Source organism: Haliotis cracherodii, unplaced genomic scaffold (assembly GCF_022045235.1).
Source record: "Haliotis cracherodii isolate W230 unplaced genomic scaffold, xgHalCrac1.p SCAF_32, whole genome shotgun sequence".
Taxonomy (NCBI): Eukaryota; Metazoa; Mollusca; class Gastropoda; order Lepetellida; family Haliotidae; genus Haliotis; species Haliotis cracherodii.
The window spans coordinates 1,067,994-1,093,784 of NW_027266289.1; the positions used below are offsets into that span (position 1 = coordinate 1,067,994).

The 25,791-nt window shown below is 44.2% G+C and overlaps 1 protein-coding gene across 1 annotated transcript; it reads right to left on the reverse strand.

Moving 5' to 3' along the window:
• Positions 1 to 13,300: 13,300 nt before the first annotated feature.
• LOC139477191 (F-box/LRR-repeat protein 17-like) lies at positions 13,301 to 22,507 on the reverse strand. Its single transcript, XM_071259750.1, has 7 exons — positions 22,375 to 22,507; positions 20,283 to 21,363; positions 19,348 to 19,459; positions 18,711 to 18,842; positions 17,019 to 17,126; positions 14,251 to 14,458; positions 13,301 to 13,589 (listed from the first exon to the last, which is right to left on the reverse strand). Exons 2-7 carry the CDS (start codon positions 21,224 to 21,226, stop codon positions 13,309 to 13,311), a joined length of 1,785 nt encoding a protein of 594 aa, XP_071115851.1. The 5' UTR covers positions 21,227 to 21,363; positions 22,375 to 22,507; the 3' UTR covers positions 13,301 to 13,308.
• Between the last annotated feature and the right edge of the window lie 3,284 nt (positions 22,508 to 25,791).

Consider the following 25,791-nt stretch of genomic DNA (forward strand, 5'->3'; position numbering starts at 1 on the left):
CAGCACCCCCTGTACATCAGACCACCCCTGTATGTTAGTCTCAGCGCCCCCAGTACATCGACCACCCCTGTATGTTAGTCTCAGCACCCCCAGTACATCAGACCACCCCTGTATGTTAGTCTCAGCGATCCCAGTACATCAGACCACCCCTGTATGTTAGTCTCAGCACCCCCTGTACATCAGACCACCCCTGTATGTTAGTCTCAGCGCCCCCAGTACATCAGACCACCCCTGTATGTTAGTCTCAGCACCCCCTGTACATCAGACCACCCCTGTATGTTAGTCTCAGCGCCCCCAGTACATCAGACCACCCCTGTATGTTAGTCTCAGCACCCCCTGTACATCAGACCACCCCTGTATGTTAGTCTCAGCGATCCCAGTACATCAGACCACCCCTGTATGTTAGTCTCAGCACCCCCTGTACATCAGACCACCCCTGTATGTTAGTCTCAGCGATCCCAGTACATCAGACCACCCCTGTATGTTAGTCTCAGCGATCCCAGTACATCAGACCACCCCTGTATGTTAGTCTCAGCGCCCCCAGTACATCAGACCACCCCTGTATGTTAGTCTCAGCGATCCCAGTACATCAGACCACCCCTGTATGTTAGTCTCAGCGCCCCCAGTACATCAGACCACCCCTGTATGTTAGTCTCAGCGATCCCAGTACATCAGACCACCCCTGTATGTTAGTCTCAGCGCCCCCTGTACATCAGACCACCCCTGTATGTTAGTCTCAGCGATCCCAGTACATCAGACCACCCCTGTATGTTAGTCTCAGCGATCCCAGTACATCAGACCACCCCTGTATGTTAGTCTCAGCGATCCCAGTACATCAGACCACCCCTGTATGTTAGTCTCAGCACCCCCAGTACATCAGACCACCCCTGTATGTTAGTCTCAGCACCCCCTGTACATCAGACCACCCCTGTATGTTAGTCTCAGCGCCCCCAGTACATCGACCACCCCTGTATGTTAGTCTCAGCACCCCCAGTACATCAGACCACCCCTGTATGTTAGTCTCAGCGATCCCAGTACATCAGACCACCCCTGTATGTTAGTCTCATCACCCCCAGTACATCAGACCACCCCTGTATGTTAGTCTCAGCACCCCCTGTACATCAGACCACCCCTGTATGTGAGTCTAAGCGCCCCCAGTACATCAGACCACCCCTGTATGTTAGTCTCAGCACCCCCTGTACATCAGACCACCCCTGTATGTTAGTCTCAGCGATCCCTGTACATCAGACCACCCCTGTATGTTAGTCTCAGCACCCCCTGTACATCAGACCACCCCTGTATGTTAGTCTCAGCGATCCCAGTACATCAGACCACCCCTGTATGTTAGTCTCAGCACCCCCAGTACATCAGACCACCCCTGTATGTTAGTCTCAGCGCCCCCAGTACATCAGACCACCCCTGTTTGTTAGCCTTATGTTAACCCTGCTGCTTGTATGAATGTCCTTGGATACACACTGACTGCACACAAGACGTACCAACCCCACTAAGTCTGATCACCACTTGTGTTGAATGTCAACCCCTTGCTAGTCCTACTTCGGATGCAACTCTCTATTTTACAATACATTATATAAAAGACTTTGAAAAAGGAAATGCTCTGAAATCCTCATTAGGAATGGAGGAATAGTTGTGTGTGGAGGTGAAAGTATTGATAGTGAACAATGAGAGGATCATTCAGGCTATCCTACCTTAAGTTGCAAGCTCTCAGGCACAAGCCAGCGTTTTGGTGAAGGGGCCACCACTAGGATGGACACAGCCTCTAGTCCACTAGTCCGAGACTAGTGACATCTGACTTTCATAACCCCTACTGATGTATGTACCATGTGTTAACATAGTATTGTCATGTGTCATGTGTCATGTGTTCACAGTGTTTACATGTGTTCACATGTGTCATGTATGTACCATGTGTTCACAGTGTTTACATGTATCATGTGTGTACCAAGTGTTCACAGTGTTTACATGAATCATGTATGTACCATGTGTTAACATAGTATTTACATGTGTCATGTGTTCACAGTGTTTACATGTGTCATGTGTGTACCATGTGTTCACACGTGTCATGTATGTACCATGTGTTCACAGTGTTTACATGTATCATGTGTGTACCAAGTGTTCACAGTGTTTACATGAATCATGTATGTACCATGTGTTCACGAGTGTTTACATGTATCATGTATGTACCATGTGTTACCAAAGTGTTTACATGTATCATGTATGTACCATGTGTTCACAGTGTTTACATGTATCATGTATGTACCATGTGTTCACAAAGTGTTTACATATACCATGTATGTACCGTGTGTTTACAAAGTGTTTACATATACCATGTATGTACCATGTGTTCACAGTGTTTACATGTATCATGTATGTACCATGTGTTCACAGTGTTTACATGTATCATGTATGTACCATGTGTTCACAAAGTGTTTACATATACCATGTATGTACCATGTGTTTACAAAGTGTTTACATATACCATGTATGTACCATGTGTTCACATGTATCATGTATGTACCATGTGTTCACATTGTTTACATGTATCATGTATGTACCATGTATTCACAACGTGTTTACATGTATCATGTTTGTACCATGTGTTCACATTGTTTACATGTATCATGTATGTTCCATGTGTTACCAATGTTTTTACATTACCTTGTGTGTACAATGCTCTCACGTGTGTAACATTAATATGCCATGTATGTATCATGTGTAACGTGTGTATCAGATGTGTAATTTGTTTATCATTGATGTACCATATGGGTACAGTGGATGTACCACTGATAGTACATGTGTGCACCACATGAATACTGCGGATGTACCATACATGTAGTATGGATGTTTCATTGTTATAAGCTACCGCTGTGTTTTTTACTTGGGCACAGGGGATGTGTGATGTCTGTTTTCTACTCTCTATGTTAGCGTTATTGACATTAGTTATTATCAAATGTCACTTTTGTTAAGCATTTTCTTTTAGCTGTTTAAAGATAAGACTGCCTTAAGAATCACCTTTTTGCGATTCCTAATTGTAGCCATGTACTTTTTTAGAAAGTCATGTTAACTTACCAATGTTGAAGATTATTGTTATCCAAACACTGCCAAGCTTATCCAAAGCTAGATTCTGTTAGTTCTGTGGGAATGTCCATTGTGTGGGGTCACTGGTCACTTATCCAAAACTAGATTCTGTTAGTTCTGTGGGAATGTCCATTGTGTGTGGTCACTGGTCAAGTTTTGTTGCCAAAGGTCATTGGCAAGTCCCCAGCACTGGTCAATGTGGTAAACCTGCTGACGTGACTTGTCCGTCTCATTACCCTACACATTATAATATAGCTGATACACTTGGCCAAGTAGCATTTAAACCATCTCATTCCCAGAGAGTCTTGTTTCCTTTCCACGTCAAGTGACCAGAAAGCACTCTATGTGTTTTGAAATTGTGGAGAGATCTTAAAACAAACCCAGGGCAACAGTGGTCTTTGGCACCACACTCTGTTGTGCAGAGTGATGTACCTTTAGTGTGACAGAATCCTGTTATTGTGGGTAAGGGACTGGTCATTTATTATAAGGGGAGCAAGGATGTTTGAAAAAAATGAGAGCGAAAGAAGGGTGGTCGCTTAGACGTGTCACATCTATAAGGGGATGGGGAGAGGGTCTAGGGTGAAAATGACTGTTCTAATTTTTTAAGTATTTTTTTAATATAAATTATGACATTATTTAGGGACTGGCCATTTCATTTGGGGGCATGAAACCATGTTACATAATATGGGCGAGGGAGGGGCAGGGTGGGGTGGGGTGGTGGTCAAAATATGATCCAGTCCTTAGACCAATATAGACAGGAGACACAGCTAATTTGATGCAGCCCAACGATTTGTGTCAACAAAGTTCTACATTCTTATCTGATGATTTGAATTGAAGTCTACCTCAAGTCTTCAATAATTTAAAATTCTGCTGGTCTAGAATTCGCCATTACATGACAAGCTTACATATGTTACAAGTTGGAAATGTTAATGCTGTGATATGAAACAGGAAATTTTGTTTGCTTTTGTTTCCTTGTGGAGTTGTATTTGCCTCTTAAATAGCTCTGTTTGAATACATTTACAGTTCTACAGAAAATTCGCAAATTGCTTCCATGCATTGAACACACTGCTTTCTTCTTCGGAGGCTGTGGATTCAGCTGTCCTCGTGGTTCGTCTTACTTCCCAGCCCCTACATGATCAGATTTTACAAATGGGCTCTGGCTAGTTGGCAGTCCGATCCCTTCAGTTAAAGTCACTTTGTGCGACTGCTAACTTCAAGTCCATGAATTTATAGCCTTCAAATTTATTTGCCCTAAGTGAGGGCAATGATCATATTTCATTTTCATTCCTAATTTTGGATAATTGTCTATATTTCCGCTTGATTCCAAAATTTGGCTGGACAGAGCACCTGCTTTTACCAGCTTAACCAGGGAGTACTTCCATGTTCTAACCACTTGACATCCACTCTCTCATGTTCTAATGCCGGTCTCCTAGTGAACTGTTATCCCCTGTGACACAACACCTTCAACCAGGGAGTACTTCCATGTTCTAACAACTTGCTATCCATGTTCTAATGCTACAAATATGTCTCCTGTGTCACCAACTCCTGCTGACAACTGCTGCACCTTGTGCTGCCTCTCTCAGTTTCACACATCCCATGACCGTACTTCCTGGAATAAACGCCACGATTTGATTAAACAGCTGGTATGCATAGATTCGTCCCCATTATTATCTTTGCGATTAAACGCCGGGGTATAGAGTGTCTGAAAGAAATATTAACCTTGGTTTAATCGAGGTAGTACGGTAATTACTATATCTAAACCTGGACCAGGCACCAGCCAGGGAGTGTAGTAACCTTGCTGCTGGCCACTCCCAGAGTAGACTTGTCTAACCATTAACCAGGACTGCTTTGATACGTTGTCAATTTCTGGGCCCTGTTCCTCTAAGCAAGCTTAGTGCTAAGTCGATCGTAGCTCCCATACTAAACATAGACTTACGACATTGGTAGTGCTAAGACGATCGTAGTTCCCATACTTAAACATAGACTTACGACATTGGTAGTGCTAAGTCGATCGTAGCTCCCATACTAAACATAGACTTACGACATTGGTAGTGCTAAGACGATCGTAGCTCCCCTACCTTAAAATAGACATATGACAGTGGTAGTGGTAAGACGATCGTAGCTCCCCTTCATTAAAATAGACATATGACATTGGTAGTGGTAAGACGATCGTAGCTCCCCTACCTTAAAATAGACATATAACAGTGGTAGTGTGCTTAGACGATCGTAGCTCCCCTACCTTAAAATAGACATATAACAGTGGTAGTGCTTAGACGATCGTAGCTCCCCTACCTTTAAATAGACATATGACATTGGTAGTGGTAAGACGATCGTAGCCCCCCTACCTTTAAATAGACATATGACATTGGTAGTGGTAAGACGATTGTAGCTCCCCTACCTTAAAATAGACATATAACAGTGGTAGTGGTAAGACGATTGTAGCTCCCCTACCTTAAAATAGACATGACAGTGGTAGTGGTAAGACGATCGTAGCTCCCATACCTTAAAATAGACATATGACATTGGTAGTGGTAAGACGATCGTAGCTCCCCTACCTTTAAATATACATATAACAGTGGTAGTGCTTAGACGATCGTAGCTCCCCTACCTTAATATAGACATATGACAGTAGTAGTGCTAAGATCATTTAGCGGAACAGGCCCTTTACAAGTTGTTCATATTCTTTCAATTTCTCTCAACTAGCGTAGTCCATAAACTCCAGATGACTAGTCACATATAAGGGGGTCTCAATGTCTGCACGTGTCCAGCAGTCACAATGCATCACTCTCACTGTTAGGTGCGGAGACGAGGTTCTCGCGGGATGCGACAGCTGATTGTGCATGGAGGCGAGAACCTTGCCTCCGAGTTGCTGTATACGTTATGTATTCCTTCATGAATAAATTGTTGATCATGTTTATTAGCATGTGCGATTATTAAGCATTGAGGCCTTTTTGTTTTTATTTCATTATATGGCTGAGTATTGATGGGTCATGTGTCATCTGGTACAGGAGGAGGCCCGTGAAGATGCGGCGTAGAATCGGTCTTCAGCAACCCATGCTTGCTGTAGAAAGCGACTATTCTTGTCGTAAGAGACGATGGACGGGATCTGGTGGTCAGGCTCACTGACTTGGTTGATACATGTTATGGTATCCCAATTGCGTAGATCGATGCTCCTGATATCAATCACTGGATGGTCTGGTCCAGACTTAATTATTTACAGACCGCCGTCCTATAGCTGGAATATTGCTGAGTGAGGCATTAAACAACAAACAAACAAAATGGTACACGAGTAGGGTTGATGCAGGTGCACCAGTAGAAACGTTCTTTTGAATCGCTGTGTGGTGGCAAGTGGTCGTGTGTACAGTGGGTATGGTTTTACGCCCCTTCTAGCAACATTCGAGCAATATCACGGCGGGGGACACCAGAAATGGGCTTCACACATAGTAATCGAATTGAACCCGGGTCTTCCGCGTGACGAGCTAACACTTTAACCACTGACCCCCCAGTGGCCCAGTCGTCTAAGGCGCCGCGATTTGCTGTGCAGAGTTGCATCCCTTGGACACCAGAAACCTATGATTATGAGTTTGAATCCCGGTTCGCCCCAATTATGTTTCTAGCTTTGTCAGCACCATACCCGTGCTCGTGGGTTTCACCGAAGTGATAAACGTCTGAGACCTGCATAACTTCGGGCTTTCCTCCCACATTAAGCTGACACGCCGTGATATAACTGCAATATTGTTACCTACTCACCCCACTCACTTACTCACTCATGTGTACAGCACACAGGTCACAGCTGTCAACATTGGTTGGGGAGTAGTTGGATGGGTGACCGTGGTCGGCAGCTTGCCCCAGAGTCTCTAGTTTCTGTACTTACAGAACTGGGATGGTACAGATTTGTCCTCAACAACTTCAAGACAACGAAATGACACAAACAAGATTGAAACAATCTGTGCCGTGACTTTATGTAAAGCAAAGTTACTCATCCTTGAATGCAATCATTCGGAACAACACTTATATTCGGTATAACACTTATAATCAGTTACCGTATTCGACGAAATAAGTGCCCTGCTCTAATAAGCGCCCACGGCGATATTTACTTATATACTACTCAAAAGAAGTTAGGGGTCACACCATTTCGAGAGTATGAAAATGTAAATCATTGTGTACACCCAGTTGGTTGTATTTTGAGAAATGTTTTGAAAAGAATTGAAGATACGCGAATCAAACTGAAGGATCATGTGCAAATCATGGAGATTGAACGAGTTTGTGGGTGCATCAGGTGCTTTGAGAAATGTCAAATTCTAACAAAAACTGACATCCAGTGACGTCAATCATGGCAATCGAACACAACATTTACTGATCCTTGCCTCATCATTAATGAAATGCACCGTGTGCCGTTATTGCTTAAATTCCGCGAACGATTCTGTACGAGTCACATGTTTCATCCGACTTGAATGTTGAACATGACTCAACGTCAGCTAGGCCTTGTTGATCATGGAAGAGCCATTGCATGGCTTCAGGACGGTCTGAGTCACAGAAATGTTGCCCAGAGAATCGGTTGTAGCCAAAGTGTGATTGGTAGACTGTGGCAGAAATTTCAAGTGATCAATTCCATTCAGAATCGCCCTCGTTCTGGAAGACCCAGGTCAACTTCACAACGTGAAAACCGGTATATCACAAACCTGGCATTGCATCAACGAACTGTCACAGCTAGACATGTTAGAGATGAACTGCGTCTTGCAACAGGAACCCAAGTGTCTGACCAGACAATCAGAAACCAAATACGGGCAAACAACATCCGGTCACGGCGCCTATAAGTTTGACCACCTCTTCAGCAACATCATCGTAGAGCACGTGCAGACTGGTGTAGACGTCACAGACACTGGACACGCCCTGAATGGCAGAGAGTGCTCTGTACAGACGAATCCCGGTTTGCACTGCAGTTCAATGATGCCACGATTCGTGTCAGACGTCACAGATATGGTTGAGGCTCAGTGATGGTGAGGGCTAGAATTTCTGTTCACCACAGGACACCTCTCTACGTCGTTCAGGGTTATCTGACAGGAATTCGGTATAGGGATTTATTAAACCCCTTGTTCTTCCTGAACTTCGTCAAATTGGACATGGTGCCATTTTGCAGGACGACAATGCCAGACCTCATCGTGCTCGGGTGGTAGTTTATTTCTTGGCACAAAATGGTGTGCAATGAATGGATTGGCTAGCGTACTCACCAGATTTGGCACCGATTGAACACGCCTGGGACGAGTTGGGTAGACGTGTGGCAAACGTCAACCTGTAAATCTGCAAGAACTGACACAATTCCTTCAAGCAGAGTGGCAGGCTATCCCCTAACAGTTCTTTCGACACTTAATTGACAGTATGCGACAACGATGCGCAAAGGGCGGTTTTACTCGCTATTGACATGGCATTACTCTGTATGACGTGTGTTTTTGACCCCGTTATTCACAAGTGGTCGGCCATTTTTACCGATGTCGCCACTGTTGAATGATTTTGCCGCTTTTGTGCAGCAGTGATTGGCAACTGTTACTGTGTCTTTTATTTACACCAGCATATGAAATCTGAAATTTTACAGACTATAAATTATTTGACCCTTAACTTCTTTTGAGTAGTATATATTGCCTAGTGAACAATCCCAATTAGCACCCCTTCCAATTGATCAATGTACACAAGACTTATTTATTCATGTATGATACGCACCCTTAATTATGGGCAATTAAATTCTCGAAAATATATCTATCGTGTATAATACACACAGATTCTTCTTTTATATCATTTCAGGCTGTCAGCATAAACCACAAAATTTACAATCTTTCAACTGTTTTTTATCTCACCAAAATTATATTCTAATTAGAGCCCCCTATTTCTAATTTTGAGAGCGCCCTGGGCGCTTATTACGTCCAATACGGTTATCAAGCAGCATTGTGGTATACATTCATGAACATTCACAAGCTTGTTTGTATTTTGTATGTATAAAATAGTATTAAATGAACTGATGTGTAGTTAGGTGGTAATTCAAGGTCATGTTAATTTTCAAGGCAAGCTTGTCAGGTCATGACACCAACCAAGTGACTGGTCTTCCATGTCATCGTATCCAAATTATCAAGATCGAAACTCAGTTCAATCAGTGGAGATCTGGGTTAGAATAGATCTTCAGCAACCCATGCTTGACGTAAAAAGGCGACTATGATCGAGTAAGAGCCAACTGACGGGATCGGGTGGTCAGGTTGATGCATGTCAACGTATTCCAATTGCATGGAGCGATGCTCATGATGTCAATCACTGGATTGTCTGGTCCAGATTTGATTATTTACAGACTGCCATCATATAGCTGGAATATTGCTGAGTGCGGCCTTAAACAACAAACAAACAATCAGTGGACACTCTGGTCCAGACTCGATTACAGACCGCCGTCATATAGCTGGAATATTGCCGAGTGTGGCCTTAAACATCAAACAAACAATCAGTGGACTGTCTGGTCCAGACGTGATTATTTACAGACCGCCGTCATATAGCTGGAATATTGCAGAGTGCGGCCTTAAACAACAAACAAACAATCAGTGGACTGTCTGGTCAAGACGCGATTTTTTACAGACCGCCGTCATATAGCTGGAATATTGCAGAGTGCGGCCTTAAACAACAAACAAACAATCAGTGGACTGCCTGGTCCAGACTCACAATTTAGTATTCAGTTTTTACAGACCGCAGTCATATAGCGTAAATATTGCCGAGGTCAGACCAGACTATCCAGTGATTAACCTTATGAGCACTGATCGACACAATTGGGATAGATAGATAGAGCCTGACCACCCGCTCCAGTTGGTCACCTCTATGCAAGTGGTCACAATGGGCGGGTGATGGTCATCATGGCGACTGATGGTCATCATGGTTGAACCCCTGTGAGGACCATCTTCCTGAGGCAAGAGAGTTAACTGACTTTAAAAGTCCAGTTCCCACCCTTGCCGAACTAGGCTGGAATTCCTGGGCTCGACCGTAGCGCGAGTTGTGTCCTTTCTATGCCTCTCCTATTGACCAATCAGATTCAACCTCTCGTATCACTTGCATTTGCTTCAAACAAAACGGTGGCGCCCATCGATAATCATGATCTATATTGTGATTAAACGAGTCTTACATTGCGAAGTGCATCAAATAATCTGAGCACCTTGATTAAAAACATGAAAAGATTTTAAAAAATATCTGTTGACAAGGAGTTAGCGGTGCACGTGCTTTGCAAATCCTGCAGTCGACCGAAATCTGCATGACACTTTACGAACCGGATTTCGATTTCAGTGCGCGATTTTGATTGGATTATGCATAGACTCATTAGTCCAGCCACAATGTAACTCCATAATACCAGCCTAGTTCGGCCAGGGTGGAATCTGGACTTTATAGTCAGTTAACTCACTTGCCTCGGGAAGATGGGTGAGGACACAGAACAGGATAGATGCAGCATAGAACAGATTTATTTGTACATTTCATCACATCCACATCAATTCAGCATACATAAATGAGGACCTTCCAGCTAGTACTGAAATATACTGATGGCAATAAATAATGGGACAGAAATACAGCAGATTGTCCAATCATGGTCAGTGAACATGCCACACAAGGAGGTAACTACATGTCATGAACTGTGTGATTTGCAATCGAGAAGATGGTAAGAAATTCGTACACGTTTGTGGATAACAACTTGTGGTTTCCTGCATACAGCAGACTCCAGCTTGCCGATGTAAGAATCTACATCAAAACGTCGCAATAAACCAGAAGTTGTTATTTTTCTTACATGCACCATGAGTGTGATGTGTTGGCTGTAGACGAATACTCCAACACACGCAACATTGGTATGAGTGGAGGGCCTTGAGCGGAGGGCCTTAAGCGGAGGGCCTTGAGCGGAGGGCCTTGTTATCTTTCGGACGAGTCAAAATTCATCACATGATGGGTCAAAACTGATCATGTGATGAGTCAATATTCGAGGTCAGTGTCAGCCAAACGATTTCGGGGTCGACATTGAAATTATTGTTTGTGGTACGGATTAACCAATGGAAACGCAAGATTCTTAATCGAGGTATAATAATTTCAGATATTGTTGGCACGCTTTTGGAAAAGTCACCTGTGTTAAATCCAGGCTGAAGCACTCCTGAAGCACTCCTACTTCTGCCACTGTTTGACTTCCTACCTTCAGTGATGCAGGGGATAAGTGCCCCCCCCTTACTAGTGGATGCTCCTAGCTGTATAGGTGTGAAGCCCTGGTGTATTCAAACGCATTCAAATCAGATCTTTTACTTAAATTCAGTACCTCTCTGCATGAGGATCTGATAACCCTCCATATAAAGTCATGCTTAGCAAACTTGGATCGCCCAATCAAATGCAAGATGCTTGTGTTTATGTCTGGTTCGGATGGTGGTGTGGGGATGTAAAGTCTGCTCTCAAACACCACAGACAACGGGCTCGGTAGAGGGTTCACAGTCATCCAGAAACTAATTAGCCTTGGGGCAGTATGTGTGTTTAAAATCAGATCTTGGTGCTCGCTACCGCTACACAAAGACATCTCATTACAGGTCAGAACGACCTACATCCAAATTATCAGAGCCTCTTTCTAACTATGCTACCTCGTAACAGTTAACCATGTTAACATAGAACATTCCGAATGATAGTAACAAGCTTTATGACTGATTCTGAATGCTAGACATTGTCTCTCCCTTCAGTGGGATGAACTCTGAAACAGCCCAAGGGAAGAACTTCTAAACTGATTCTGAATGCCAGACATTGGCCCTTTTGTGTTGCTGCAGCAAACACTACCTCCACTCAAGGCCCTCCACTTAAGACCCATGAAAGAATTTGGGGTGAGCGCTTTACTGAGTCACCCAACAGCCCATTTTGGGATGGTGGAGACCCCGAGTTGTTGCAGCACCAATGCAGCAGCGCAGCCACCTGTTCCCCTGGCGCTAAATACTCAGCTGAAGACACAGACATCACTGGTTCTGTTATTTTATAACTAGTTACAACATAACTAGGCATGCCATCAGCTGTCGACACAGACATCACTGACTCCATCGTCCTGGTAACTATCCACCATGAGGACACAGACATCACTGACTCCATCGTCCTGGTAACTATCCACCATGAGGACACAGACATCACTGGTTCTGTTATTTTATAACTAGTTACAACATAACTAGGCATGCCATCAGCTGTCGACACAGACATCACTCTGGTGACTCCATCGTCCTGGTAACTATCCACCATGAGGACACAGACATCACTGACTCCATCGTCCTGATAACTATCCACCATGAGGACACAGACATCACTGACTCCACTGTCCTGGTAACTATCCACCATGAGGACACAGACATCACTGACTCCATCGTCCTGGTAACTATCCACCATGAGGACACAGACATCACTTACTCCATCGTCCTGGTAACTATCTACCATGAGGACACAGACATCACTGACTCCATCGTCCTGGTAACTATCCACCATGAGGACACAGACATCACTGACTCCATCGTCCTGGTAACTATCTACCATGAGGACACAGACATCACTGACTCCATTGTCCTGGTAACTATCCACCATGAGGACACAGACATCACTGACTCCATCGTCCTGGTAACTATCCACCATGAGGACACAGACATCACTGACTTCATCGTCCTGGTAACTATCCACCATGAGGACACAGACATCACCGACTCCATCGTCCTGGTAACTATCCACCATGAGGACACAGACATCACTGACTCCATTGTCCTGGTAACTATCCACCATGAGGACACAGACATCACTGACTCCATCGTCCTGGTAACTATCCACCATGAGGACACAGACATCACTGACTCCATCGTCCCCTGGTAACTATCCACCATGAGGACACAGACATCACTGACTTCATCGTCCTGGTAACTATCCACCATGAGGACACAGACATCACCGACTCCATCGTCCTGGTAACTATCCACCATGAGGACACAGACATCACTGACTCCATTGTCCTGGTAACTATCCACCATGAGGACACAGACATCACTGACTCCATCGTCCTGGTAACTATCCACCATGAGGACACAGACATCACTGACTCCATCGTCCCCTGGTAACTATCCACCATGAGGACACAGACATCACCGACTCCATCGTCCTGGTAACTATCCACCATGAGGACACAGACATCACTGACTCCATCGTCCACCATCAGCTAAGGAAGTGAAGAGGAACTGGATGTCCATCATTTCGAGCTCGCTGTAGCAACTTCCTCGACTCCAGCACAAAGTTTGAATAGTGGATCTGAGGGTAGAGTGGTATTAGTTCATCCACTGTCTCCATGGTAACCTGACCACACCTCATGAGGCCGAGATAGCGGAGGGACTTGCAGGTTTCTGATATGGCTCGTACCCCGTCGTCCGTGATCTCCCCACACCACGCTACGTCCACCCGCTCCACTGTCTTGCTGTACCGCCCGATGTACTCCAGAGCTGGAACAACCACACACATTTGCCAGAACCTACCATGATTCCAAGACCATGACAAAATGACAAAAGAAAGGCAACTCCCAAGTGAGCTTAGCTTAGTTTTGTTTGTTTGTTGTTTAACACCACACTCAGCAATATTCCAGCTGTATGATGACGGTCTGTAAATAATCGAGTCTGGACCAGACAATCCAGTGATTGTTTGTTTGTTGTTTAACACCACACTCAGCAATATTCCAGCTATATGATGACGGTCTGTAAATAACCGAGTCTGGACCAGACAATCCAGTGATTGTTTGTTTGTTGTTTAACACCACACTCAGCAATATTCCAGCTATATGATGACGGTCTGTAAATAATCGAGTCTGGACCAGACAATCCAGTGATTGACATCATGAGCATCAATCCACGAAATTGGGATACGATGACATGCACCAGCCAGCTAAGCTGATGAAAGTCTGAATATTAACAATAAATTCTACTGGCAATTATGTCTCGTGACATTTTTAGAATGAACCATTGTGGTGGACGGACTGTTCTAGTCTGGTAACTTGTTTAACGTGGGTACTTCAAAATTATGTGCACGTTCCTTCTGCCTTGTACAGCAGTACATCAATAATTTATGTCAAATCCCGACACTCATGTGTGTTGTTGCATCAGTACTTACTCTTGTCGGTGAGGTTGCAGGCGACGCAGGACAGACACTTGAGGTGGACGCAGGACAGGACGATGGTCTTGATACACTCGTCGTCCACTGTGCGGTTGAGGGACACACTCAGCACCTCCAGCTCCTTGCAGCTCCGTGCGATGTTCTCCAGGCAGCCCGAGCTGAGCTGTGTCATGTTGGAGATGTCCAGCATCCGGAGACGGGGAAGCTGCAGCAAGTGAGTGAGTGAGTGAGTGGGTGAGTGAGTGGGTGGGTGAGTGAGTGAGTGAGTGAGTGAGTGAGTGAGCTGCAGTGAGTGAGTGAGTGAGTGAGTGAGTGGGTGAGTGAGTGAGTGAGTGAGTGAGTGAGTGAGCTGCAGTGAGTGAGTGAGTGAGTGAGTGAGTGAGTGATTGAGTGAGTGAGTGAGCTGCAGTGAGTGAGTGAGTGAGTGAGTGAGTGAGTGAGTGAGTGATTGAGTGAGTGAGTGAGCTGCAGTGAGTGAGTGAGTGAGTGAGTGAGTGGGTGAGTGAGTGAGTGAGTGAGTGAGTGAGCTGCAGTGAGTGAGTGAGTGAGTGAGTGAGTGAGTGAGTGAGTGAGTGAGTGAGTGAGCTGCAGTGAGTGAGTGATTGAGTGATTGAGTGGGTGAGTGAGCTACAGAGAGTGAGTAAGTGAGCTGCAGTGAGTGAGTGAGTGAGTGAGTGATTGAGTGAGTGAGTGAGCTGCAGTGAGTGAGTGAGTGAGTGGGTTTGTGAGTGAGTGAGTGAGTGAGTGAGTGAGTGAGTGAGTGAGTAATAACTGACAGAATTAAAGCACCTGTCAAGGACACTCCAGCACTAAAGATTCCTACTCCTCGTACTCTGCACTTTCAAATTAACCTCTGTGGATACAATCTATTACAGTGATTGTCCATGAGACAAGCACTAACTAGAAGGACAAAATCATGATTTCATCCACTTTAGATAGGGCATTCTTCTGATGATGCAAGTACCAAATTGGAAAAGATCAATTTGTCCTAGAAACTGAAGCGGTCTGAACCCTGCTACGCGTGGACATCCAGGGAAGTATATCCTGAGTGTCACGGTTGGGCGATCACACTACATGCCATTCCAAGAAATACAAATGTCCCTTGCATTCCAGCATGCAAGAAATACATATGTCCCTTGCATTCCAGCATGCAAGAAATACATATGTCCCTTGCATTCCAGCATGCAAGAAATACATATGTCCCTTGCATTCCAGCATGCAAGAAATACAAATGTCCCTTGCATTCCAGCATGCAAGAAATACATATGTCCCTTGCATTCCAGCATGCAAGAAATACATATGTCCCTTGCATTCCAGCATGCAAGAAATACATATGTCCCTTGCATTCCAGCATGCAAGAAATACATATGTCCCTTGCATTCCAGCATGCAAGAAATACAAATGTCCCTTGCATTCCAGCATGCAAGAAATACATATGTCCCTTGCATTCCAGCATGCAAGAAATACATATGTCCCTTGCATTCCAGCATGCAAGAAATACAAATGTCCCTTGCATTCCAGCATGCAAGAAATACATATGTCCCTTGCATTCCAGCATGCAAGAAATACATATGTCCCTTGCATTCCAGCATGCAAGAAATACATATGTCCCTTGCATTCCAGCATGCAAGAAATACATATGTCCCTTGCATTCCAGCATGCAAGAAATACATATGTCCCTTGCATTCCAGCATGCAAGAAATTCAAAATGTCCCTTGCATTCCAGCATGCAAGAAATACAAATGTCCCTTGCATTCCAGCATGCAAGAAATACAAATGTCCCTTGCATTCCAGCATGCAAGAAATACAAATGTCCCTTGCATTCCAGCATGCAAGAAATACAAATGTCCCTTGCATTCCAGCATGCAAGAAATACAAATGTCCCTTGCATTCCAGCATGCAAGAAATACATATGTCCCTTGCATTCCAGCATGCAAGAAATACATATGTCCCTTGCATTCCAGCATGCAAGAAATACAAATGTCCCTTGCATTCCAGCATGCAAGAAATACATATGTCCCTTGCATTCCAGCATGCAAGAAATACAAATGTCCCTTGCATTCCAGCATGCAAGAAATACAAATGTCCCTTGCATTCCAGCATGCAAGAAATACAAATGTCCCTTGCATTCCAGCATGCAAGAAATACAAATGTCCCTTGCATTCCAGCATGCAAGAAATACATATGTCCCTTGCATTCCAGCATGCAAGAAATACATATGTCCCTTGCATTCCAGCATGCAAGAAATACATATGTCCCTTGCATTCCAGCATGCAAGAAATACATATGTCCCTTGCATTCCAGCATGCAAGAAATACATATGTCCCTTGCATTCCAGCATGCAAGAAATACATATGTCCCTTGCATTCCAGCATGCAAGAAATACATATGTCCCTTGCATTCCAGCATGCAAGAAATACATATGTCCCTTGCATTCCAGCATGCAAGAAATACAAATGTCCCTTGCATTCCAGCATGCAAGAAATACAAATGTCCCTTGCATTCCAGCATGCAAGAAATACAAATGTCCCTTGCATTCCAGCATGCAAGAAATACATATGTCCCTTGCATTCCAGCATGCAAGAAATACATATGTCCCTTGCATTCCAGCATGCAAGAAATACATATGTCCCTTGCATTCCAGCATGCAAGAAATACAAATGTCCCTTGCATTCCAGCATGCAAGAAATACATATGTCCCTTGCATTCCAGCATGCAAGAAATACATATGTCCCTTGCATTCCAGCATGCAAGAAATACATTACCTTGGCCAGCTGTTGTAGACCGTCGTCTGTGAGGCTGCAGGCCAGGAGGTGGAGGTATTCCAGTTGTGGACACCCAGCGACCAGCGCCTTCACACTCACGTCCTTCACCTACAACACCAGCACTGAGTTACCAGGGCAACATTAACCAACATCCAGCGACCAGCGCCTTCACACTCACGTCCTTCACCTACAACACCAGCACTGAGTTACCAGGGCAACATACATCCAGCGACCAGCGCCTTCACACTCACGTCCTTCACCTACAACACCAGCACTGAGTTACCAGGGCAACATTAACCAACATCCAGCGACCAGCGCCTTCACACTCACGTCCTTCACCTACAACACCAGCACTGAGTTACCAGGGCAACATACATCCAGCGACCAGCGCCTTCACACTCACGTCCTTCACCTACAACACCAGCACTGAGTTAACTGGCCTTTTCTTTTGTTGATCCGAGCAATTGAGATACGATGACATGCATCAACCACGTCAGAGAGCCTGACCACCCGATCCCGTTAGTCGCCTCTTACAAGAAGCATAGTCGCCTGTTACGGCAAGCATGGGTTGCAGAAGACCTATTCGACCCCGGATCTTCACGGGCCACTGGCCTTTTCTGTTCAAGAATTCAAACCTCAGTAGAATATGAGAAAAATCATACATAATAAAAACATGTTCCAAACTTTGTACGACAGTCTAACAGGGATTTATCTAGAGTCTGCAGCAAAAGTCACTAAAAATTCCCAAATGGAAATGTATGTTATTGCTTTGTAGAGGCCATAGAGAGGCAACTTTTATACCAATGACAATGCTGCCAACAGGGCCAATGAACTGGAAGAGGCATAAATGCTTAAGTTTTACATAATTGCACTGAATACAATATTAAAATACCACAAAATTTAGAAAAATTAAGTTAAAAAAAATACATCCAAATTTTGAACAAAATATCTTGCTCAATTTGCCTGCACTGTAGAATCTTAGACAAATCCCTGGATAATAGTGTCACCTTGACGCACTGGTCGATACGGAGTTGTCGGGGTAATAGTCTTGTCTCACCTTGACACACTGGTCGATACGGAGTTGTTGGGGTAATAGTCACACCTTGACACACTGGTCGATACGGAGTTGTTGGGGTAATAGTCTCACCTTGACACACAGGTCGATACGGAGTTGTCGGGGTAATAGTCTCACCTTGACACACTGGTCGATACGGAGTTGTTGGGGTAATAGTCTCACCTTGACACACTGGTCGATACGGAGTTGTTGGGGTAATAGTCTCACCTTGACACACTGGTCGATACGGAGTTGTTGGGGTAATAGTCTCACCTTGACACACTGGTCGATACGGAGTTGTTGGGGTAATAGTCTCACCTTGACACACTGGTCGATACGGAGTTGTTGGGGTAATAGTCTCACCTTGACACACTGGTCGATACGGAGTTGTTGGGGTAATAGTCTCACCTTGACACACTGGTCGATACAGAGTTGTTGGGGTAATAGTCTCACCTTGACACACTGGTCGATACGGAGTTGTTGGGGTAATAGTCTCACCTTGACACACTGGTCGATACAGAGTTGTCGGGAGAATAGTCTCATCTCACCTTGACACACTGGTCGATACGGAGTTGTTGGGGTAATAGTCTCACCTTGACACACTTGCCTAAACAGAGTTGTTGGGGAAATAGTCTCACCTTGACACACTGGTCGATACGGAGTTGCCGGAGACGGGGACAGCCATGGGCTACAGCCAGCATCCCCTCGTCAGAAATCCTGTTGCACTGACTCATGAACAGATGCTCCAGCTGGGGACAGCCATTGCCAATCTGCACATCACAAACAGAGCTATAAGGATAACACATCATAACACACGTTAGACTGACATTCTAGAAGTTGGTGAATTAAAAAACTCCAGCTAGACAACTGTGTAAGAAACTACACTGAAACTAAAGGTCAGCCGTACGACCAGTATATCAGGAAATTGAGGTTCATTTATTCCACGATACGTATCATGATATCATTTCATAATGATACGATAGCTGTGTGATAGCTGTCTGTAAATAATGGAGTCTGGACCAGACAATCCAGTGACTGAAATCATGAGCATTGATCTATGCAATGGGGATACGATGACAAGCATCAACCAAGTCATCGAACTTGACCAACTTACAACAAGCATAGGTTGCAGGGACTTATTGTCTCTCCTGGAATCCCACCGACTGCATCCTTTCCAGGAGATTCTGGACAATATAAGCAACATTTCTCTTGACTCTGGCTTGACTAATGGTTAGTGTCACGAGCTGATGAGGGCACCAGACAAACTGCACTCACCGCAACGATGGACTTGTCAGAGATGGAGAAACAGCCGTCGAGGTTGAGGTGGCGGACGAGGTGACAGAACTTGCCAACGGACTCAAACACATCGTCAGAAAATACAAAGTACCTGGGATCACAAAACATCAATTAGATGTAATCTCATCACCAGTACCCTACACTAATCAACATCTATCAGAAAAGTACCTGACTGTATCTATAGCATGCCCCTCCCACCCACAAAGTCTCACCTAGCTAACTTGAGCGTCCTGATATGGCGACACTTCAACTGTATCTATAGCATGCCCCTCCCACCCACAAAGTCTCACCTGGCTAACTTGAGCGTCCTGATATGGCGACACTTCAACTGTATCTATAGCATGCCCCTCCCATCCACAAAGTCTCACCTGGCTAACTTGAGTGTCCTGATACACCCACACTTCAACTGTATCTATAGCATGCCCCTCCCACCCACAAAGTCTCACCTGGCTAACTTGAGCGTCCTGATATGGCGACACTTCAACTGTATCTATAGCATGCCCCTCCCACCCACAAAGTCTCACCTGGCTAACTTGAGCGTCCTGATATGGCGACACTTCAACTGTATCTATAGCATGCCCCTCCCATCCAAAAAGTCTCACCTAGCTAACTTGAGCGTCCTGATACACCCACACTTCAACTGTATCTATAGCATGCCCCTCCCACCCACAAAGTCTCACCTGGCTAACTTGAGCGTCCTGATATGGCGACACTTCAACTGTATCTATAGCATGCCCCTCCCACCCACAAAGTCTCACCTGGCTAACTTGAGCGTCCTGATATGGCGACACTTCAACTGTATCTATAGCATGCCCCTCCCATCCACAAAGTCTCACCTAGCTAACTTGAGCGTCCTGATATGGCGACACTTCAACTGTATCTATAGCATGCCCCTCCCACCCACAAAGTCTCACCTAGCTAACTTGAGCGTCCTGATATGGCGACACTTCTGAAGGATTTGGATAACACCCTCGTCTGTGAACGTTGTCAGTTTGCTGTCACTCACATCCAGGGTCATCACGCGGTCACTCAGGGAGGTCAACCAGTTCAAGATACTGTCCGTAACCCTTGACGACACGGGTAGATAGATATGTCGCCATAGAGACGGATCATGCGCAGCCTGGTGCCACAGTTTACAGACACGACACACGCGACACAACAAGTCGGGCATGGAGAGGTATTGGAATATGTTCACAACTAGAGACAGGGGCAGAATCTGGCTGGCATCTTCATCACTGTCGCCATGGAAACTAGATACCTGTGTTTGCATGGCAACGGCATAGTCTGTGTAAGCTCTGCTTGTGGAAGGAATACATACAGTACTGGATGAAATGTGTGATGCTGTGTTCTTGTTGCCATAGTTACAGTTCATGTTGGAATCCCCTGCGCCTCCTCTGTCCAACAAGCGACTGAAGCTGGACAAATGTTGGGTGTCATCTTCGTAACTCTTGTGAGGACTTGTCTTCATGGTCTTCTTCTGCTTCCGCTGGATACATGACAAACTTGCAGAGGAGACGGATTTATTTAATAAATTGCTGTTTTCACTCTGAGCTAAAGCATAGATTCCAGACCGACCAATCTTCACAGGGTCCTGTCCTTCTGTGTGTTGGGGAGGTCGGCCTTCCCCTTCATCCTCGTCATCACTGGAGCTCCTCCTCCGCGACGGCCCCGAGCCCCGTCGCATCTTCTTACACGGACAGGTCTCACACGGTACAGCGTCCATGTTCCCCCCAAGTGTGCAGGTCTCACATCTCACTCCCCCAACAGGGATGCCCTGGGACGGCCCAGCTTCTTCGTCAGCCACATCCATGCAGGTGTCTGTTTCCAGTCTTCTACCTCCTCGCTCACCGCTGTCCATTCAGCAGTGTCCAGTCTTCTACCTCCTCGCTCACCGCTGTCCATTCACCAGTGTCGAGTCATCCCCTCCTCGCTCACAGCTGTCCATTCACCTGTGTCCAGTCTTCTCACTCACCACTGTCCATTCACCTGTGTCAGCTGAAGAAAGGATTCTAATTATATTACAATAAATATTTTATTTAGAGAATCAAATCAGAGAAAGTAGTGAAAGGATACAGCGATACAGTATTCTAACCCAAAACAAGGTCCATGATACCATACACCAATTAACAGCCATAGAACATCAGATTAGAAGTTATACCGTATTCGACGTAATAAGCGCCCAGGGCGCTCTCAAAATTAGAAGTAGGGGGCTCTTATTAGAATATAATTTTGGTGAGAAAAAAAAAACAGTTGAAAGATCGTATATTTTGTAGTTTATATTTTTCCAGAATTTCAATTGTCCATAATTAAGGGTGCATATAACACACCAGTGCGTATTATACACTAATAAATAAGTCTTGTTTACATTGATCAATTGGAAGGGGTGATAATTGCGATTGTTCACTAGCCAATATATTAGCAAATATCGTTATGGGCGCATATTAGAGGGGTCAAATACGGTATTGATTTTAAGCATATATATAATAATAGATTAGTCAGTTGCTGCAATCTGATTTTAAAAAAGAAGGTAAAATGGGATCGGAAGCCTAAAAGTGTTCTACCATTGAGAAGTTATATCTCCCTTTTTTCATGTCATTTATGCCATCTTTGCGAAACTGTCCTTGCCAATAATTAAGGTATCATAAGGAAAAGCAGAGATTTGCCATAATTAAGGGGTTTGCTATGTGTAATCATTATAAGGACTAGTGGACTAAAACAGTTAGTTTCTATCACTGGACCCTATGGTGGTCGGCTGCATGATCTGCGTGTGGTGTGTACATATTTCAGCGGTAATTTGTAAATCACAAACATGTGCAGCATTGCTTGTGTTTTCTGTTTGACATCGACAAATGACATTCCAGCTATTCCTCGTGCCATTGCAGAGATATAATATTATGCCAGCAGAGCGGACACACCACACTGGAAATAACACAAGCGGGACGTGCAGACCATCACTTCCGGTGATAATCTGGCTGCATATGAGAATAATACAACACATTCACGCACCTTGCCGTACATGTGGATAGAATTGCCAGTATCAATTCAACTCCATTTCTTAACTGACATCGTGCAGTTACGCCAATGGAACTTTAAATTATTCCGGCAATGACGGCCACCTCGATCTTCCCTTCGTGACCAAGAATTACCTGTGTGTAATACGTCATCAGTTCTTGCGTAGTAAATATATACAACACGAACTCTGCAGGAAACGAACCTGAGCAAGTTTAAACATTGTAAATCTGGTACATTTAGACGACACAATTTCATGGTATTGGTATATTTTTAACATAAGTCGAATCAGCTAAAAATGATAGAACAGCTATTATTCCAGCGAAATATATTTCTGACGTTGGCCCAACGTTTAAGCGCTTTCCCAGCGCGTGACTCCTCGTTTCACTGTCACGCAGTGATATTGGAGCAGCGGCCATGCAAATTAAAAGAAGCTCATTTATGGAGTAACCCCTCCCCATAGCAAAAAAAAAAACACACAACAATTTTCTTCACAATATATCATTTATGCATTAGAAAATGATGGTTGTGGTGAATTCTGTTGGTGGTAGACATGTTTTTTGTTGGTAATTTTTAAAAGCACATTTTGTGTGTCAATATTAAATATATAAAATAAATGGCTGTAAACAAATCAGTTTGCATATTGCAATGCACATTTTATAAACGAAACCAGTGTGCTGACTTAGGAAACATGCAATAGAACAAATAAACAATAACCAAAATTGTTTGGTTTATGGCCCAAAATGTGCCAAAATGTGTCAAAAACAGGAATATATCACTAATTTTTAATTTTCAAATTATTACAAAACCTAATATCTCATAATCTGCCTGAAAACCTGCAAAATTCCAAACTTAATGTAGGTAATATAATGTATGAAGATTTAGTAAATATGATCTCACCCACCCCATCCAAGAAAACAACAAATATATTATTACATATTTACGAGGCGGTCGGGTAGCCCAGTGGGTAAAGCGTTTCGCTCGTCACGCCGAAGACCCGGGTCCGATTCCTGACGTGGGTACAATGTGTGAAGCCTATTTCTGGTGTCCCCCGCCGTGATATTGCTGGAATATTGCTAAAAGCGGCGTAAAACCATACTCACTCACTATTACATATTTTTAAAAAATATACTATGACAAAACTAATATTCATGTACACCAAACTGTTTTGTTTGAACAGATTAATCGTTTAAGTATCTCACTTATATGAGCTAGAGAAATTTGATTTATCCAATATGGCGGACAAAATGGCCTCCAAGATGGCCGCCAATACAGGAACTGACAATATTTCGTCTCCACTTCGGAATCCAGAGACATTGAAATTACAAAATTTAGGTTTCGATCAGGAACTCCATCTATCGTTTTATTGTCATAAATAAAATTAATCATCGCCTGTGTTAAGTACTGTTATTGCTGATCATATTAGCTTACTTTGAAGTGTCAATGTGAAACACTAATATGCAATTGCTTCAATATTTTCAGTAACTCAGATCCAACTGACAACCTGTAATATTAAGACAGAGATCATATTAGATTGTTAAATACTAGCTGAGATAATGATATGGATAAGATCTTATGAAAAAAAATTGAACTCACATTCTTGTATCACTTATCGATGCACTGCCTGGGGCCCAAGCTTCAACAGCGTAATTGCACCGAGCTCAGATAATCGAGACTGGGTATTCTCTGTAATTTATTTGTGAGTGAATCGTGAAAGGCAGTTGCACGCTGGTAATTTCGATCTAGAAGAACATTGTGAAACGTGATATTCTTTTGAGTGAGTGAGTTGGGTTTTAACGTCGCTTTTAACAGTATTCCAGTTATATCGCGGCGTGTCAGCTTAATGTGGGAGGAAAGCCCGAAGTGACGCAGGTCTCAGGCGTTTACCACTTCGGTGAAACCCACGAGCACGGGTATGGTGCTGACACGCCTAGAAACATAATCAGGGCGAACCGGGATTCGAACCCACAATCATAGGTTTCTGGCGTGCCCAAGGGACGCAACTCTGCACAGCGAATCGCGGCGCCTTAGACGACTGGGCCACCCACTCACAATTTGCATGAATGAATGAGTATGGTTTTACGCCGCTTTTAGCAATATTTCAGCAATATCAATTGCATGAACAGTAAGCGTTGTATATTGCCTTCCATGCGACTGTTGTCTTTAAAGAAACCAGAGAATCAAGTTGTTGTTGGCTTGTTGTTTAACGCCGCACTGAGCACTATTCCAGCTATATGACGGCGGTCTGTAAATAATCGTATCTGGACCAGACAATCCAGTGATCGATATCATGAGCATCGATCCATGCAATTGGGATCGATGACGTGCATCAACCAAGTAAGCGAGCCTGACAACCCGATCCCGTTAGTCGCCTTTTACGACAAGCATAGTCGCCTTTTACGGCAAGCATGGGTTGCTGAAGACCTATTCTACCCCGGAATCTTCACGGGTGAGGGAATCAAGCAATGGATCAGCCAAAAAATCCAGTGACACGATAGTGCATTTACTGCTTTTTGTGGAAACTAAAAAACCTATATGTTAATTACATCTGCCGTGTACAAGTGTGTTTAGAACGTAGTATGGCTACAATGACTACATGGCTACAATGACAACAATGACTACATGGCTACAGTGGCTACATGGCTACAATGGCTACATGGCTACATGGCTACATGGCTACAATGACAACAATGACTACAATGACTACATGGCTACAATGACAACAATGACTACATGGCTACAATGGCTACATGGCTACATGGCTACAATGGCTACATGGCTACATGGCTACATGGCTACAATGACAACAATGACTACAATGACTACATGGCTACAATGACAACAATGACTACATGGCTACAATGGCTACATGGCTACAGTGGCTACATGGCTACAATGGCTACATGGCTACATGGCTACATGGCTACAATGACAACAATGACTACATGACTACATGGCTACAATGACAACAATGACAACAATGGCTACATGGCTACATGGCTACAATGACAACAATGACTACATGGCTACATGGCTACAATGACAACAATGACTACATGGCTACATGGCTACATGGCTACAATGACAACAATGACTACAATGGCTACATGGCTACAGTGGCTACATGGCTACAGTGGCTACATGGCTACATGGCTACAATGACAACAATGACTACATGGCTACAGTGGCTACATGGCTACAGTGGCTAAATGGCTACATGGCTACAATGACAACAATGGCTACATGGCTACAATGGCTACATGGCTACATGGCTACAATGACAACAATGACTACATGGCTACATGGCTACAATGACAACAATGACTACATGGCTACATGGCTACAATGACAACAATGGCTACATGGCTACATGGCTACAATGGCTACATGGCTACATGGCTACAATGGCTACAT